The following is a 13981-nucleotide window of genomic DNA, read 5'->3' on the forward strand; positions in this document are numbered from 1 at the left end:
GGGTTGAAACTGGAAATAGTTCAGTTATGATTAATGGAAAAAAAGGGCAACAGAAGTAGGCAATATAATAGATGAGGTGAAAGGAAGGGAAGACACAAAGATTTCATATAAAGTAGACATTCCTGACTGCCTTCCAAAATCCATTTCCTATTCCTCCCTCCTACAAGAACTCCAACATTCCCAGGTATCTCTAACTCTTCCCTGATACAGCTCATGTGCCTTAGGGGGAAAACTAACCCCATATTGAGCTTCAGGATGGGTACAATTGGCTTAAGGATAATCTCATAACCCTTGCCAGGGATTGGTTCAGAAATAAGCAGGTGACCTACTCCTGAACCCATGAGAGGCCAATGAGATGACAAATGTGTTGAAAACTTTGGGGAGAGTTTCCAGGGGTTCTTCTAGAAGCGACCTTTGCTATTTCCCACTGGATGTGATCAAAGCAGCATGCACTCCAACTGCTACTGGCAAGCAGCCTATGAGTACTAGGGAAAACTCCCTCAGTATGCAGCCACTGTGAATAGAAGGGCAGAAAGTCCGAGAGGAAATAGCTAGCTGATGACACCACTGAGATGCTGCATTAACCAATCCTGAAGAGGTTCGGTTATTTATTTTAGCCAGTAGAATTCCTTCCTGTTTAGTCTCAGGTGGCATTTCTATTATTTGCATTTGAGGGTATGCTAAATAATACTAAGTTTCTGAGCTTGAACATGAAGAAAAAAACGTGTTGGCCACAGAAACAAGGAAACTGAGATGGGAATTTATTTGCAAAGTTGACAACTTTCAGTTTAGGGCACTTTAAGATCAAGTTGATGAGGCCAGCTTTCTAAGACTTGTACTCTGGTAAAATTAGAGCATATTTAAGCACCAGTGCTCTTATTCTCCAGCTAATAAAAACCTCTTATTTACCTTGTAGAATTATGGTCAAAGGTAGAAAGTTGACAGAACTTCTGATGGAATCTATCCTTAACTCAGAGTCAAAGTTGGCTTTCCATACTGCTCCCTGGTGCCTGTATTTAATTCCTCCAGTTCTAATCCTTATCTGCTATTATCACAGAAACTGGCTGTTCATCCTTCAGTGTTGATGTCCTTGTCAAGTCCTTATGTGACAGACAACTGATACCTCCATTTATTTCCTGGAAATCTTGATTTTCTGGCTTTTCACTTAGTTCATTACTAAACTCCTCCAGCAACAAAAGATTATGTTCCTTGACTATTTATCTGAGAATGTGATTCAGAATTATTTCTTCATTCTGGCTGCTCAACAGCTAATCTTGTTGTTACCATACCCCAACAAATTGGGCATGCTGAGATTTTAAAGAAGTTTTAAACTTCATACTTTTTGAACATAATAAAAAATTTTCATTTAAAAATATGATTATATGTTTGTGAATCTAATGAAAACACACAAAACTAGTTTGTATTTACTATTTTGGTCTAATTAAAACATTTAAAAAATTATTTTAAAATACTTAAAATGTCCAATTATATTACTTAACTATATATCAAGTTTTAACACCCTCATAAATAAGTTAAATAAGGAAAAATATTTTAAATAAAAGTGATTTACAAAGATATTAGAATTAATACTTTATGAGAGAATCATTCATAATAAATAAATTTAATTTAAAATGACAATGTCATTAAAACATTCACCAACTATTTTTAACATATTAAAGAATAGGAGACATCTCTTTTAAGGGTAGACAGATTTTTGCTTTGATGATAAGTTCTTCCTAAAATACCTACTTAATGTCATAGTCTGAGATTTTTTTACCTGATGTTCCAGTTTCATGATTTTTCTCTTCAGGCTTGCCATTTGACTTGAAAGCTCTTTGTTCATCCACCTCATCATCCCCCCACCATGATGGTTGCCCATATAATGGAGTACCACGGGGCATAGCAGAAGTATCTGGAAAGAGGTGGGAAAAATCTGTCTAAAGCATATGAAACAAAAAAAAAAAAAAAAAAAGCTTTTGCAGAATGCTAGAATCGCCCAGTTGATTTATTAAATGAAGAAGTACAGCTGACCCCTGAACAACACGGGGTTAAGAGCCTCAACCCTCCCTGCAGTTGAAAATTTGAGTATAACTTATCGTCAGCCTTCCAAATCCACAGTCCCCCCATATATGCAGTTCCACATTCGTAGATTCAACTGAAGTGGATCCTGTAGTATTGTAGTGTTTACCACTGAAAAAAAATCTGCATATAAGTGGACCTGCATAGTTCAAAGCAGTGTTGTTCAAGGGTCAGCTGTATAGTCTAGATAGCTGAAAAGTACTCTAAGTTGAATAACTTAGTATTTGTGAATCTCATTCAATATTGAACATGATGAAATAAATGAAATTCTGCACTGGCTATTATCTAAGTAATGTAAACTGCTATAGCCCAATAGCTTTTTGTCAAAGTGTAATTAGTTCTTTGGTATATAGAAATGGCTCATAAATCTAAATATGAAGGCCAAAACTAAATTTTGGTATAAGTGACCATTTTTTCCTTTTTTTTTAAAACCTAAGGGCATTGCACAGTAATTAAATTTAAACTAGTTGTTAACTGGACTAACAGATTTATATCTGAGCAATCTGGTAATGTCTAGCAGTTTTAAAAATTTCTTTTGTATGAATGGGATTATCTATATAAAATATTTTTTACAGTTCCTGGAATACTATAAATACGATAATTATGATGATGTAGGCATTATTGGACATTTCCTTTTCATTCATTTCAGTTACAATCCAGAAAAAAAAGTAGCAAACATGAAATAATAAAAATACTATAAGGCAAATTATACGTACTTTCCTCAAATATTTAAATGTATTAAACACACCTATATACAACTGCCATATAATTATATGTTTTATAATGCTTTCTAATGAAGCACTGGCTGCATTAAAACCCACTCTGAAATTGTCATTGTTATCATTAATTATTTTTATAAGGATATGGCCAAGCTTTTGAGAACAAAGCATGCAATTTCTTCATAATCGAGTATAAATACGATATTTTGAAAGAGGTTAACTTACCTATGGCTTTTTCCTCAGATTTTAGTGCTTCTGTAGCTTTGTGCGGCACTTCTGCCGCGGTATCTGCTACCTTTGAATCTATGCTTTTGGCACATGCAGATTTCAATAATTCTGATTCTGAAGATTTTTGGGACAATTGAAGCTGAATGGTAAACTTCTCGTGCTATAAAACATTTTAAAATGGAAGTGAAGTATACATGAGTGAAATCAACCCTAGTAAATGGTAGATTTACAAAAGAAATAAGTAAAAACTTTTTACCTTTAGAGCTTCTTCAGGGACCCTCATTTCTCCTCGTACTACAGTGAAAAGATTTGTATGTAAACAGGGCTAAGGAAGAGTATCATATCAAAATTCTGATAATCAAGCTTAAAATGATCAAAGATAATATAGAAACTGTCCTATTTTCTACAGGTAGTTACAGTAGAATGACTATATTCCCTTTAAGAATTAAATGTTAAAATATGCTCACAAATATAAAAATTTTTAAAGACTAAATAAAATCTTAAAATCTAGCAAGTAATTCTAAACTTAGGTAATCATGGCCTTCAAGAAGCAAATAACTGGATGATTAACTGAAGCACAAAAGACATTTTCAGTTCTCAGGAACAATAATATGACCACAAAGAGAAAGCAGCTGGATCAAACTATATTGATAGCTAATCACAAAAATCTGAAAAGAAGTACGTCATCAGTGATTACCCAACAGTAAATCCTGAAGGAATTCAATTACTCCTTCTTCACAAGCATTGATAAAATGAAGTTCATCTTGAAAGTGCAAAAGAAATGCTATAATTAGGGTCTTAACAGCAACTACAACCACTCCTTCTCCCCATGAATTGCAATCAGGGTCATACTACATTATCAAACAACTGATTCTATACAGATTAGAACCAAAAGCTAGATATAATGAATGCTTTCATTATTATACCAAAAAGAACAATGCCTCTGTATATTAAAAAGATCTTTCACTAAACAGTAGAGGTCACATTTCTCACCATTACTTAACCCCGTAATGAAAGGACTTTTATAACCACATATTAATTCTAGTCTTCTTTACCAATTCAGAGCACCCATGACTTCAAGCGTAGAAAGCTTTAATTACCACGTGGGAGAAAAACAGACTTCCCATGCATAACAAGCAGTAAACTTGTTAACGAGTATTTGACCCATAGTTCTACTCATTAAAATAATAAAAACTCAGAATTTTTTAGAATTGTAAAGCACTTTGGGAATATCCTGTTCAATTCCATTAACCAGCCTTCCCATTCTATAGATGAGGAACTTGAGGACTAACGGGGCAGAACCCAAGATAACAATCTAGTCAACTGAATACCAGGTCTAGGGGTTTCCTATCAGTTTACACTGCTTCCTATAACTGTGAAGTAATAAAATTTTCCTTTTTTGTTATGTATATATGCTGATACACATTTGTTGGTATATATGACAATATACAGTTCATAACTAAGTATAGCTAATAAAGAGTAAGAATCTAGTAACTTTGTTTTACCCCCAAGAAACTTACTAACAGCTGGAGGAGATTCATAGCATTCTTACATTTTCAATGTTAAACACAGCATCTTAAAAATATTGAAAGCCATTTCTATTTTTTTCAATGAGAAACAAATGATTTTAGCCTGTTGTGTTTTCTGATGCTTCTAGATTCTCCTGGGACAGCTTTTAAGGCTATTCCTCAAGGCTAGTCTGGGGTATTCTCTTTAGATTTAGACTTTTTTAAGATCAAGGAAAACTTATAAGAGGGTGTAACTCATAGGTTCACACACTTTACCTTACAAAAAAACTCCTGCGTGGGGCACCAAAGCCCTCAAAAATCCTTCTGTTTAGGTCATGAATTTACCTGAGAACTCTGGTATGACTACGAGATTTTGAGACTGCCCTAACTCCAGCTTTTCCCTCCAAAGCTACTATCTTCCTAGTGGTACGGACCCAGGTAAGAGTTTCTAACTTGGTTAATTCAGAAAAATGACAATCTAAGGTACAATTACTTATGATGCCAATAAGTTACAAAACATACAATACAGTAATATTAACTATAGTTGTATGTCAGTTATATCTGGTATATCTCTTGCCTTCTTTTACTTTTAACCTGTTGTCTCTACATTTGAATTAGGCAGCATATAGTTGGTCTTACTATTTCATTCAATCTACCAACTGGCCGTTCCCGTTCCTCTCCTCAGGCCACCCTATTCCCTAAGACACAACGACACTGACATTAGGCCAATTAATAACCCTACGATAACCTCTAAATATTCAAGTGAAATGAAGAGTCACACATCTTTCACTTTAAGTTAAAAGCTAGAAATAACTGAACTTAGTGAGGAACGCACGTCAAAAGCCAAGACAGAACCAAAGCTAGGCCTCGTGTGCCAGTCAGCCAGATTGTGAATGCAGAAGGAAAGTTCTTGAGGGAAATTAAAAGTGCTACTCTAGTGACCACATGAATGATAAGAAAGCTAAATAGCCTTATTGCTAACATGGAGTAAGTATGAGTGGTCTGAAAAGAAGATCTGACCACAACATTCTCTTAGGCCAAAGTCTAATCCAGAGCAAGGCCCTAACTCTCTTCAATGAAGGCTGAGGGAGGTGAGGAAGCTACAGAAGAAAAGTGTGAAGGTAGCAGAAGTTGGTTCATGAGGTTTAAGGAAAAGCTGTCTCCATAACATAAAATTGCAAAGTGAAGCAGCAAGTGCTGATGTAGAAGCTACAGCAAGTTATCCAGAAGATCTAGCTAAGAATTATAATGAAGGTGACTACAATAAACAACAGATTTTCAGTGTAGACAAAATAGTCTTCTTTGGAAGAAGACACCCTCTAGGACTTTCATAGCTAGAGAGAAGTCAATGCCTTGGCTTCAAAGCTTAAAAGGGCAGGATGACTCTCTTGTTAAGGGCTAATGCAGCTGGTGACTTTAAGTTGAAGCCAATGATTACTTACCATTCTGAAAATCCTAGGGCCCTTAAGAATTATGCTAAATCTACTCTGCCTGTGCTCTAACAGTTCAACAATAAAGCCTGGATGACAGCACATCTGTTTACAAGATGATTTAATGAATATTTTAAGCCTACTGTTTGAGACCTACTGCTCAGAAAAAGATTTCTTTCAAAATATTTCTGCACAATGACAATGCACCTAGCCATGCAAGAGCTCTGATGGAGATGTACAAGATTAATGTTGTTTTCATGCCTGCTAACAACAACATCCATTCTGCAGCCCATGGATCAAGGAGTTATTTCAACTTTCAAGTCTTATTGTTGAATAAATACATTTCATAAAGTTGCCATATAGTGATTCCTCTGATGGATCTGGGAAAAGTCAATTGAAAACCTTCTGGAAAAGACTCACTATTCTAGATGTCATTAAGAACATTCATGATTCATGGGAAGAGATTAAAATATCAACATTAACAGGAGTTTGGAAGATGTTGATTCCAATCCCCATGGGTGACTTTGAGCGGTTCAAGACTTCAGTGGAACAAGTAACTGCAGATGTGGTGGAAACAGCAAGAAAACTAGAATTTAGAAGTGGAGCCTAAAGATGTGAGTGAATTGCTGCAATCTCATGATAAAATTTGAATGCATGAGGAGTTGCTTCCTATGAAGGAGCAAAGAAAGTGGTTTCTTTTTGTTTTTTGGCTGCACCGTTTGGCATGCGGAACTTCCCCGACCAGGGATCGAACCTGCACCTTCTGCACTGGAAGTGCAGAGTCTTAACCACTGGACCACCAGTGAAGTCCCAGAAAATGGTTTCTTGAGGTGGAAACTCCTCCTCATGAAGATGCTGTGAAGATTTTGAAATGACAACAAAGTATTCAGAATAATGCATAAACTCAGTTGATAAAGCAGCAACAGGATTTGAGAGGACTGACTCCAATTTTGAAAGAAGTTCTATGTGCATAAAATGCTATGAAACAGCATTGTGTACTAGAGAAAAATTGTTCTTGAAGGGAAGAGTCAATCGATGTGACAAACTTCACTGTTGTCTTATTCTAAGAAATGGCCACAGCCACCCCAACCTTCAGCCGCCACCACCCTGATCAGTCAGCAGCTGTCAACACTGAGACAAGACCCTGCACCAGTAAGAAGATCAGGACTCGCTGAAGGCTCAGACGATAGTTAACATTTTTTAGCAATAAAGTATTTTTAAATTAAGGTATATATAATTTTTTTACACATAATGCTATTGCACACTTAATAGACTCCAATGTTCTTCATAAACATAACTTTCATACTCATTGGGAAACCAAAAAATTTGTGTGACTGGCTTTTTGCAATATTGCAGTGGTCTGCAACTGAAACCACAATATCTCCAAGGTATGTCTGTACTTAGGGGAATTTTTTTTTTTGGCGGTACGTGGGCCTCTCACTGTTGTGGCCTCTCCCGTTTCAGAGCACAGGCTCCGGATGCGCAGGCTCAGCGGCCATGGCTCACGGGCCTAGCTGCTCCGCAGCATGTGGGATCTTCCCGGACCGGGGCACAAACCCGTGTCCCCTGCATCGGCAGGCGGACTCTCAACCACTGCGCCACCAGGGAAGCCCTAGGGGAAATTTTATAGTACTAAATGCCTATATTAGAAAAGAAAGAAGATCTTGAATTATCTCAGCTTTCACGTAGAAGAAATTAATAAAGACAGCAGAAATCAAAAAGAAAACAATAACTAGCAAAATTCGATTAAACCAAATTCAGTTAAACCAAATTTAAATGGATTTGGGGGAATATTCTTCCCATTTTCTCCACAATATCTGCTCTACCCATAGAATATGCTGTCAGTTAATGGTGACTCCATTTTTCTAATTGTTTAAATCAACTGTAGTCTTGTATTCATCCTTGACTCTTTTCTTTCTCTTAGTCTACATACAATCTAATCAAGAATATTACTGGCTCCATCTTCAACATATGTGCAGAATTCTATCATTTCTCACTACCTCTGCTTCTGTCACCCTGGTCCAAACCTCCATTATTGCTCACTTGGAACTACTGCCAACTACTGTAACAGCCTCCTAACTGGTCTCCCTCCTTTCACCGCTGCCCACTTAACCCCTTAGTCTTTGAAAGAGTAACCAGAGGATTCTTTTAAATATATAAGTCATTATCACATCACTCCTCTGATCAAACCCTCTAATGGCTCCCCATTTCACTTAAAATAAAAGCCAAAATTCTTATAGAGGCCTATTTAGAGTGATACACTCTGGCTCCCCATATTCTCCTTCTCTTCACTGGCTCCAGCCACACTGACTTCTAATCCTAAGGCTGTTCCTCAAATATGGCAAACATGTTCCTGGTTTAAGTCTTGCACTTAACTCTTCTATCTGCTTGAAGAGCAGTTTCCCCGGATAGATCCATAAGGCCAGCGTCTTTACCTGCTCCATTGCTGGCTTCTCAGTGAAGTCTTCATGAATAGCCTTTTTAAAATTATAACTTCTCACACACCAGCACTAGCTCTCTGTCTCCCATTCACACTTTTTCTCCATAGAATTTATCGCCCTCTGTTATCCTTTTTGTGCGTGCTGTCAGTTCCCTCCAACTCCATTAAAGTATAAGCTCTAGGAGGACAGGGACTGTGGTCTGTTTTATTTAGTACTGTACCCCAGACTGCAGGGACTATGCCTGGCACGTAGGAGACATTTAATAAATAATTGTAAAATAAATGAACTTAGGCTTGCTTACCTGCTACTTTTCTGGCCACCTGGAGATATATTACCTCCTTCTAAAGTTTATCTTGATTACTGCAGCATTTTACTATACCTCCTGAGTTTATAGTCATTTTTTAAACTTGGATATTTCACTACTTGCTTTTCCAAATCAATTTCTCTGGTTAGAAAAAAAAACTTTTGGCAGATAAATTCTGTTTCTTAGTTCCAGTCTCAATTCATGGTAAAATGTTCTTTCTATTGCTGTGGCATTTTAATTAAACAGTTTTCAACTACAAGGTATAACAGTTTGTAGACTAGCTAACTATTAAACTTAAGTTTAACTATGAATAAAGCATGATAGTGACTTCAGTCTGGTATCAGAATATATTTGTTTTTAAAATTTCATCCTATCTAATAAAATTTCTGCCACTGAAACAGCCCAATGTTCATTTATACACAATCCTCAAAAATCAAAAGCAATATGCTATTTTTTTTTTTTTTTTTTGGCGGTACGCGGGCCTCTCACTGTTGTGGCCTCTCCCGTTGCGGAGCACAGGCTCTGGACGCGCAGGCTCCACGGCATGTGGGATCCTCCCGGAACGAGGCACGAACCCGTGTCCCCTGCATCGGCAGGCGGACTCTCAACCACTGCGCCACCAGGGAAGCCCTGAGATGCTATTTTTAAATAATGAATCAACTGAGCCTAACCTGAGGATCTGGGTAGTCGTTCTGGCTCAACACTGATTTACAGCCCTGAAAAAGTCCTTGGGAACAAAACATTTGTCCCAGGAATTTTCAACAGAAATATTGTGAGCAAGTATATAAGGAAATATTAGTTCTCTATTAAGAAATCATTATACAATCTATAAAAGATGAGTTGCTTCTCAATAGCTTCTTCTTGATTTAAAATTCAAAGTAAACTTTATAGAGTTTTACTGAAACCCAAATTTCCTACTATTTTCTCATGTTTTGAAACAGCTGATGTCAAATGAATTGAGTTACTTAAATTCAAAATATACCTGTATTTACTTTTTGATGAAACTTCTGTGGTAGAAAATAACCCATGAATCAAGGCTTTAATGCTAATTCCTAATCATTTTATGTGATACATATTTTTTAAAGGATTTAAAATATACAAATCAAAGGTATTAATGTTTAATGGTTTCATTTTTCACATGCTGCTTTGGCTCTACAAGTATAAAGGTTATATGATGTGCTACAAAACTATTTTTTTCATAAATTTTAAGTTAAATCTAAAATAAAAACTAGTTATGCTCTAGGAACAATTTTAAAGTATCAGTACATTTACTTTACCTAAGTATCAGCTCTACTTAGCTGAGACATTTTCTCTACTACAGTGATAAAAGTACATCCAAGTTGCCAGTACATTTGATACATTGCTTAATATCAAAGTCCAGATACATGCAGTAAATGAAAAAATTAAAAGTGAAAAAAAAAACATTCAGCATAATGTGTAATATCTATATTTTAATTAAATATAAACAAGCTTTTTGCCTTGTATGAATAGAAATGCTTTTATTCTTCTTCATCCAATCATTCCCCTTCTCTTCACTAGTGATTCTTTACTAGGAGAACACCATCATATCCTTATTCAGTTCTTAGCATCCTATTTTCAAACAAAAGAATTTTAAATACATGCTAAATGCATAATGTACTTAGTCAGGGAGTGTGGGTCTCAGAAGACACAGGATATGGAAAAATTTGAATTGAACAGGCAACAGAAATGGAATGCATAAAATGGAGTAAAAGTGGGGACAGAAGGAAAGACAGGGTTAAATTCTTTACATTCCTCCTGGAGGCTGACCTGTGTCATTATCATTTAACCAGGAAAAAAAAAATCCCTGGGCTGGGCTACTATTACACACTCTCTGTCCTCTCCCCAGTTACATTCTTTGATACCCAAACTGCATATATAATAGCACTGCAGGGATACTTCTGCTGAAACTATAATACAGAGTGAGGAGAAAAAAAAGAGTCCATCAACTTTTCCAGGATTATTTTTAGGAACAGGCATTATAACCAAAAAAAAAAAAAAGTATTATTTTTAAACATGTATTTTAGTTTGGAAGGGCACAGAGACTTCCAGCATGCCTATATTATGAATTCTTTTGTCTCAAGAAATGTTAATTTATACTGGAGTAAAGATTTTTGAATAAATTTAATAAATGCACAAAATCAATAAGGATATCATATCCAAATCTCAACTTATCTTCAAGTTTCAAGGTGATATAAGTCTGTTCTGGAATTCTTACATCATTCACAAAAGTCTACAAGAGAAAAAAAAAAGATGTTAAGTTGATATATGAAGTATTAATTATTAAAATTTAGACAAGCAAATACTCAAACCTTATGCTTTAAAGTTATATCAAATGGTGGCTAATACAGCTTGCGTATCATCATAAAATGCGCTATGCATCTTATAGGCTAATAAATGATTTCATACTAAGCCCTTTATAACTATTACAAGTAACACACAAAGAACCAGGGTGCAGTTCCTCTGAGTCTACTATGCTGCCATGATAAATTTAGGCACCTAAAAATGACGTCAAGAAAAGCTCTGACCCGAAGCTAGAAATTGTAAAGGGTAAAATATAATATAGCTCTCGATATACCATCAGGGCCCACTGGACTCAATTTTAACTTTTCTGGACAACTGTAATTATCTGTGAGGATTGAGATTTCATCATTTTTATTCCTAGAAGTATTCCAAAGAAACAAAAAGAAAATTTACTTTAAAAAAACTGAATAAAACTCATTCTATTTTACAATTGCCAATGAGTCCTTTGGACCCTTTTATGAATTTAAGATACATTATAGGACCCTTACATGAATCTAAGATACATTATAGATACATTATTTTTTCTGTATGTTGAAACATTGTTTCATCATCATCATCCCATAAGTATTTGAACTTATCAATTACTTCTAACTTTGTTGAAAATGACCGAAATAATAACAGAAGAATGGAATTACCTAGAACATCACTATTCAACAGAAACACTGCAAGCCACAAATGGAAGCTACACATATACTATTAAATTTTCTAGCAGGCACATTAAAAAGGCAAAATGAAAGAGGTGACATTAATTTTGATAATATACTTTTAATTTAACCCATACATCCTAAATAGTACTATTTTAACAAATAATGAATATGAAAATTAAGAAGACATTTTACCATTTTTTTTTTACCTTTTTATTTTTAGACTAGTCACATTTCAAGTGCTCAACAGACACACATGGCTAGTGGCTAGTGCAGCAAATAGCACAGAGCTAGATGGATGATGCAATTGTGAAATAAATCATTACTATTGCATCAACCTTTAGGTTTCTTACTGCATGGCCCAAAATATTGCACCATCTTCCCAAGAAGATATAAAAGACATCTGGAGACACCATCTTTGTCTTTTTTTTTTAAGCTATCAAAGAGCACAACTGAGAATTCAGAATTTTTTATTTAACATCCATAAAGGCAAAGAGAAAAAAAAAAAGACAGGAAGATATTTCACAATTATAAGGTAAATACAAAAAGTAGAGCAGCAGCACTCTAGACTAAAATAACAATAAAATGATAATAACGTAAGCAAAATATCAGACTGGGAGTCTTCAGATGAAGATAATCCTAGATGAATCTTCCCTAACACAAGAATTGATTAGAGAAGAATGTTTCCAAAGTCAAAAAGAAACTAAGATATTTTTCATCCAGTTAGCCTAAATCAATAAGAAGAATCATGCAATATTTTTTAACATGAAACTGATGATTCTGTATTTTAAAAGAAATTTTGACAGTTTTCTCTCATTTTCTAGTGTTTGTGTTTCAATACTCATTTGATTTAGTATGTAAGTGGACAAATGATCAAGGCGGGTATCTATACAAAGGTAACTAGAAGGAAAGAGATGACATAGAAATAAAATTATTGAATTGATCTTGTAACTGTTGTACTGTTTTACAATTATGGAAGAAAAAGAAAATGACTTTCCTCTTAAAATTTTAAAATGTCAAAGTCTTAAAAATAATGCATTTTGATAATGCAAGAGCAAGAAAAACTAGAAATAATGGTAAGCTAGAACTAGCTAGAGATGTCCTTGAAATCTGAAATCAATATTTATAAAATAGATATATATCCCAGAGAAGGCATGACAGCTAATGAACAGATAGTGGCATTCAAAGAACAATACCCATTTTGCATGTTATGTACCTTTCAAAACCAGGAAAATATGGAATAAAAATTTGAGTCTGTCATGCCTCATTTTTTATTAAAATTTCAAGTTGTTCTCTCATCTTTTCTTACTTGTGTAAACTATTTGTAAAAAGACTTAAGAGGTCCATTGGACACAGATGGTTAATGGTGATGACTATTTTTCCTGGCATACTAGAAGTTAAAAGACCTAGAATTCTCTAGATTTATAAAACATAGAACAGTGTTATACTTAATTGCCTGGAATGTGAACATCATATAAATACCCAATATGTTTTTCTTTGATAAGTTGAAACTTTAAAAATTACTTTACTCTTCCCTTTTAAATTTCATTTTTCCTATCTTTTATGTTATTGGATTTGAGATGGCCACGATACCTTACTTGGGAAGGTTCCCTCCGTAATGAGGAAATTTAGAAGGGTCCTGAATGTTATACAGTAAAATATATAAGGGGATTGGGTTGTTATGATCATGTTCTCAAATTCCTTTGCATAGCTAGCACTTTGTAATACGTCATAGAATACCAGTTTCTAAATCTACCAAAAACAAACAAAAAAATTAGAAGTTGTAATCTTATTCCAGATATAAGGAGACAGCAGAATACTGCTAAAACTCAAGATCACACATTAGTATGATTTATGAGTAATCCTAAATAACAAGTTTCTCACATGCTTCACAGAAAGACTGAAATGTTAATACAAAGAAAATTCAAAGGCTTCAGGCATTTATAAACTCAAATTTCAGGTTCATTTCCAAAACGAACATTCTTAGAGTGTTTTAAGACTTATATCTTGAGTTTACCAAAATATTCTATATTAATTACAAAAGAGAAAAGCTGAGGAAAATGATGGAAAAGAGAAGAATAAAATAAAATGTTAATTAACTGATGTTTGGTATGCAGAAGATAAATAATTAGGTACATGGTATAAGAGAGATGCCACAGTTCTAAACCAATTTATTTAAAACTGTCTCAACCTAAAATACCATAATTACTCAAAAGGCCTAAGATGAGCTCTAAGATTCACTCAAAGCTTATTGCTTGACTCTCTTAAATGTTAAGCACCTATTGTTTTTAACATATGTACTAGGT

General features: G+C 34.8%; 1 protein-coding gene across 8 annotated transcripts in view; it reads right to left on the reverse strand.

The window, feature by feature from the left end:
• CEP170 (centrosomal protein 170) overlaps nucleotides 1–13981 on the reverse strand; it is a 137853-nt gene that overhangs the window by 66162 nt on the left and 57710 nt on the right. For all 8 annotated transcript variants that reach the window (XM_081254932.1, XM_081254931.1, XM_081254930.1 and 5 more), the window contains exons 4-7: nucleotides 10879–10960; nucleotides 3283–3338; nucleotides 3024–3186; nucleotides 1778–1912 (exon numbers count right to left, since the gene is read on the reverse strand). In XM_081254932.1, the coding sequence (XP_081111058.1) occupies nucleotides 1778–1912; nucleotides 3024–3186; nucleotides 3283–3338; nucleotides 10879–10960 (436 nt within the window). The remainder of the gene's footprint in view (nucleotides 1–1777; nucleotides 1913–3023; nucleotides 3187–3282; nucleotides 3339–10878; nucleotides 10961–13981) is intronic.

Source organism: Mesoplodon bidens, assembly GCF_964165515.1.
Source record: "Mesoplodon bidens genome assembly, chromosome: 2".
NCBI classification, from domain to species: domain Eukaryota; kingdom Metazoa; phylum Chordata; class Mammalia; order Artiodactyla; family Ziphiidae; genus Mesoplodon; species Mesoplodon bidens.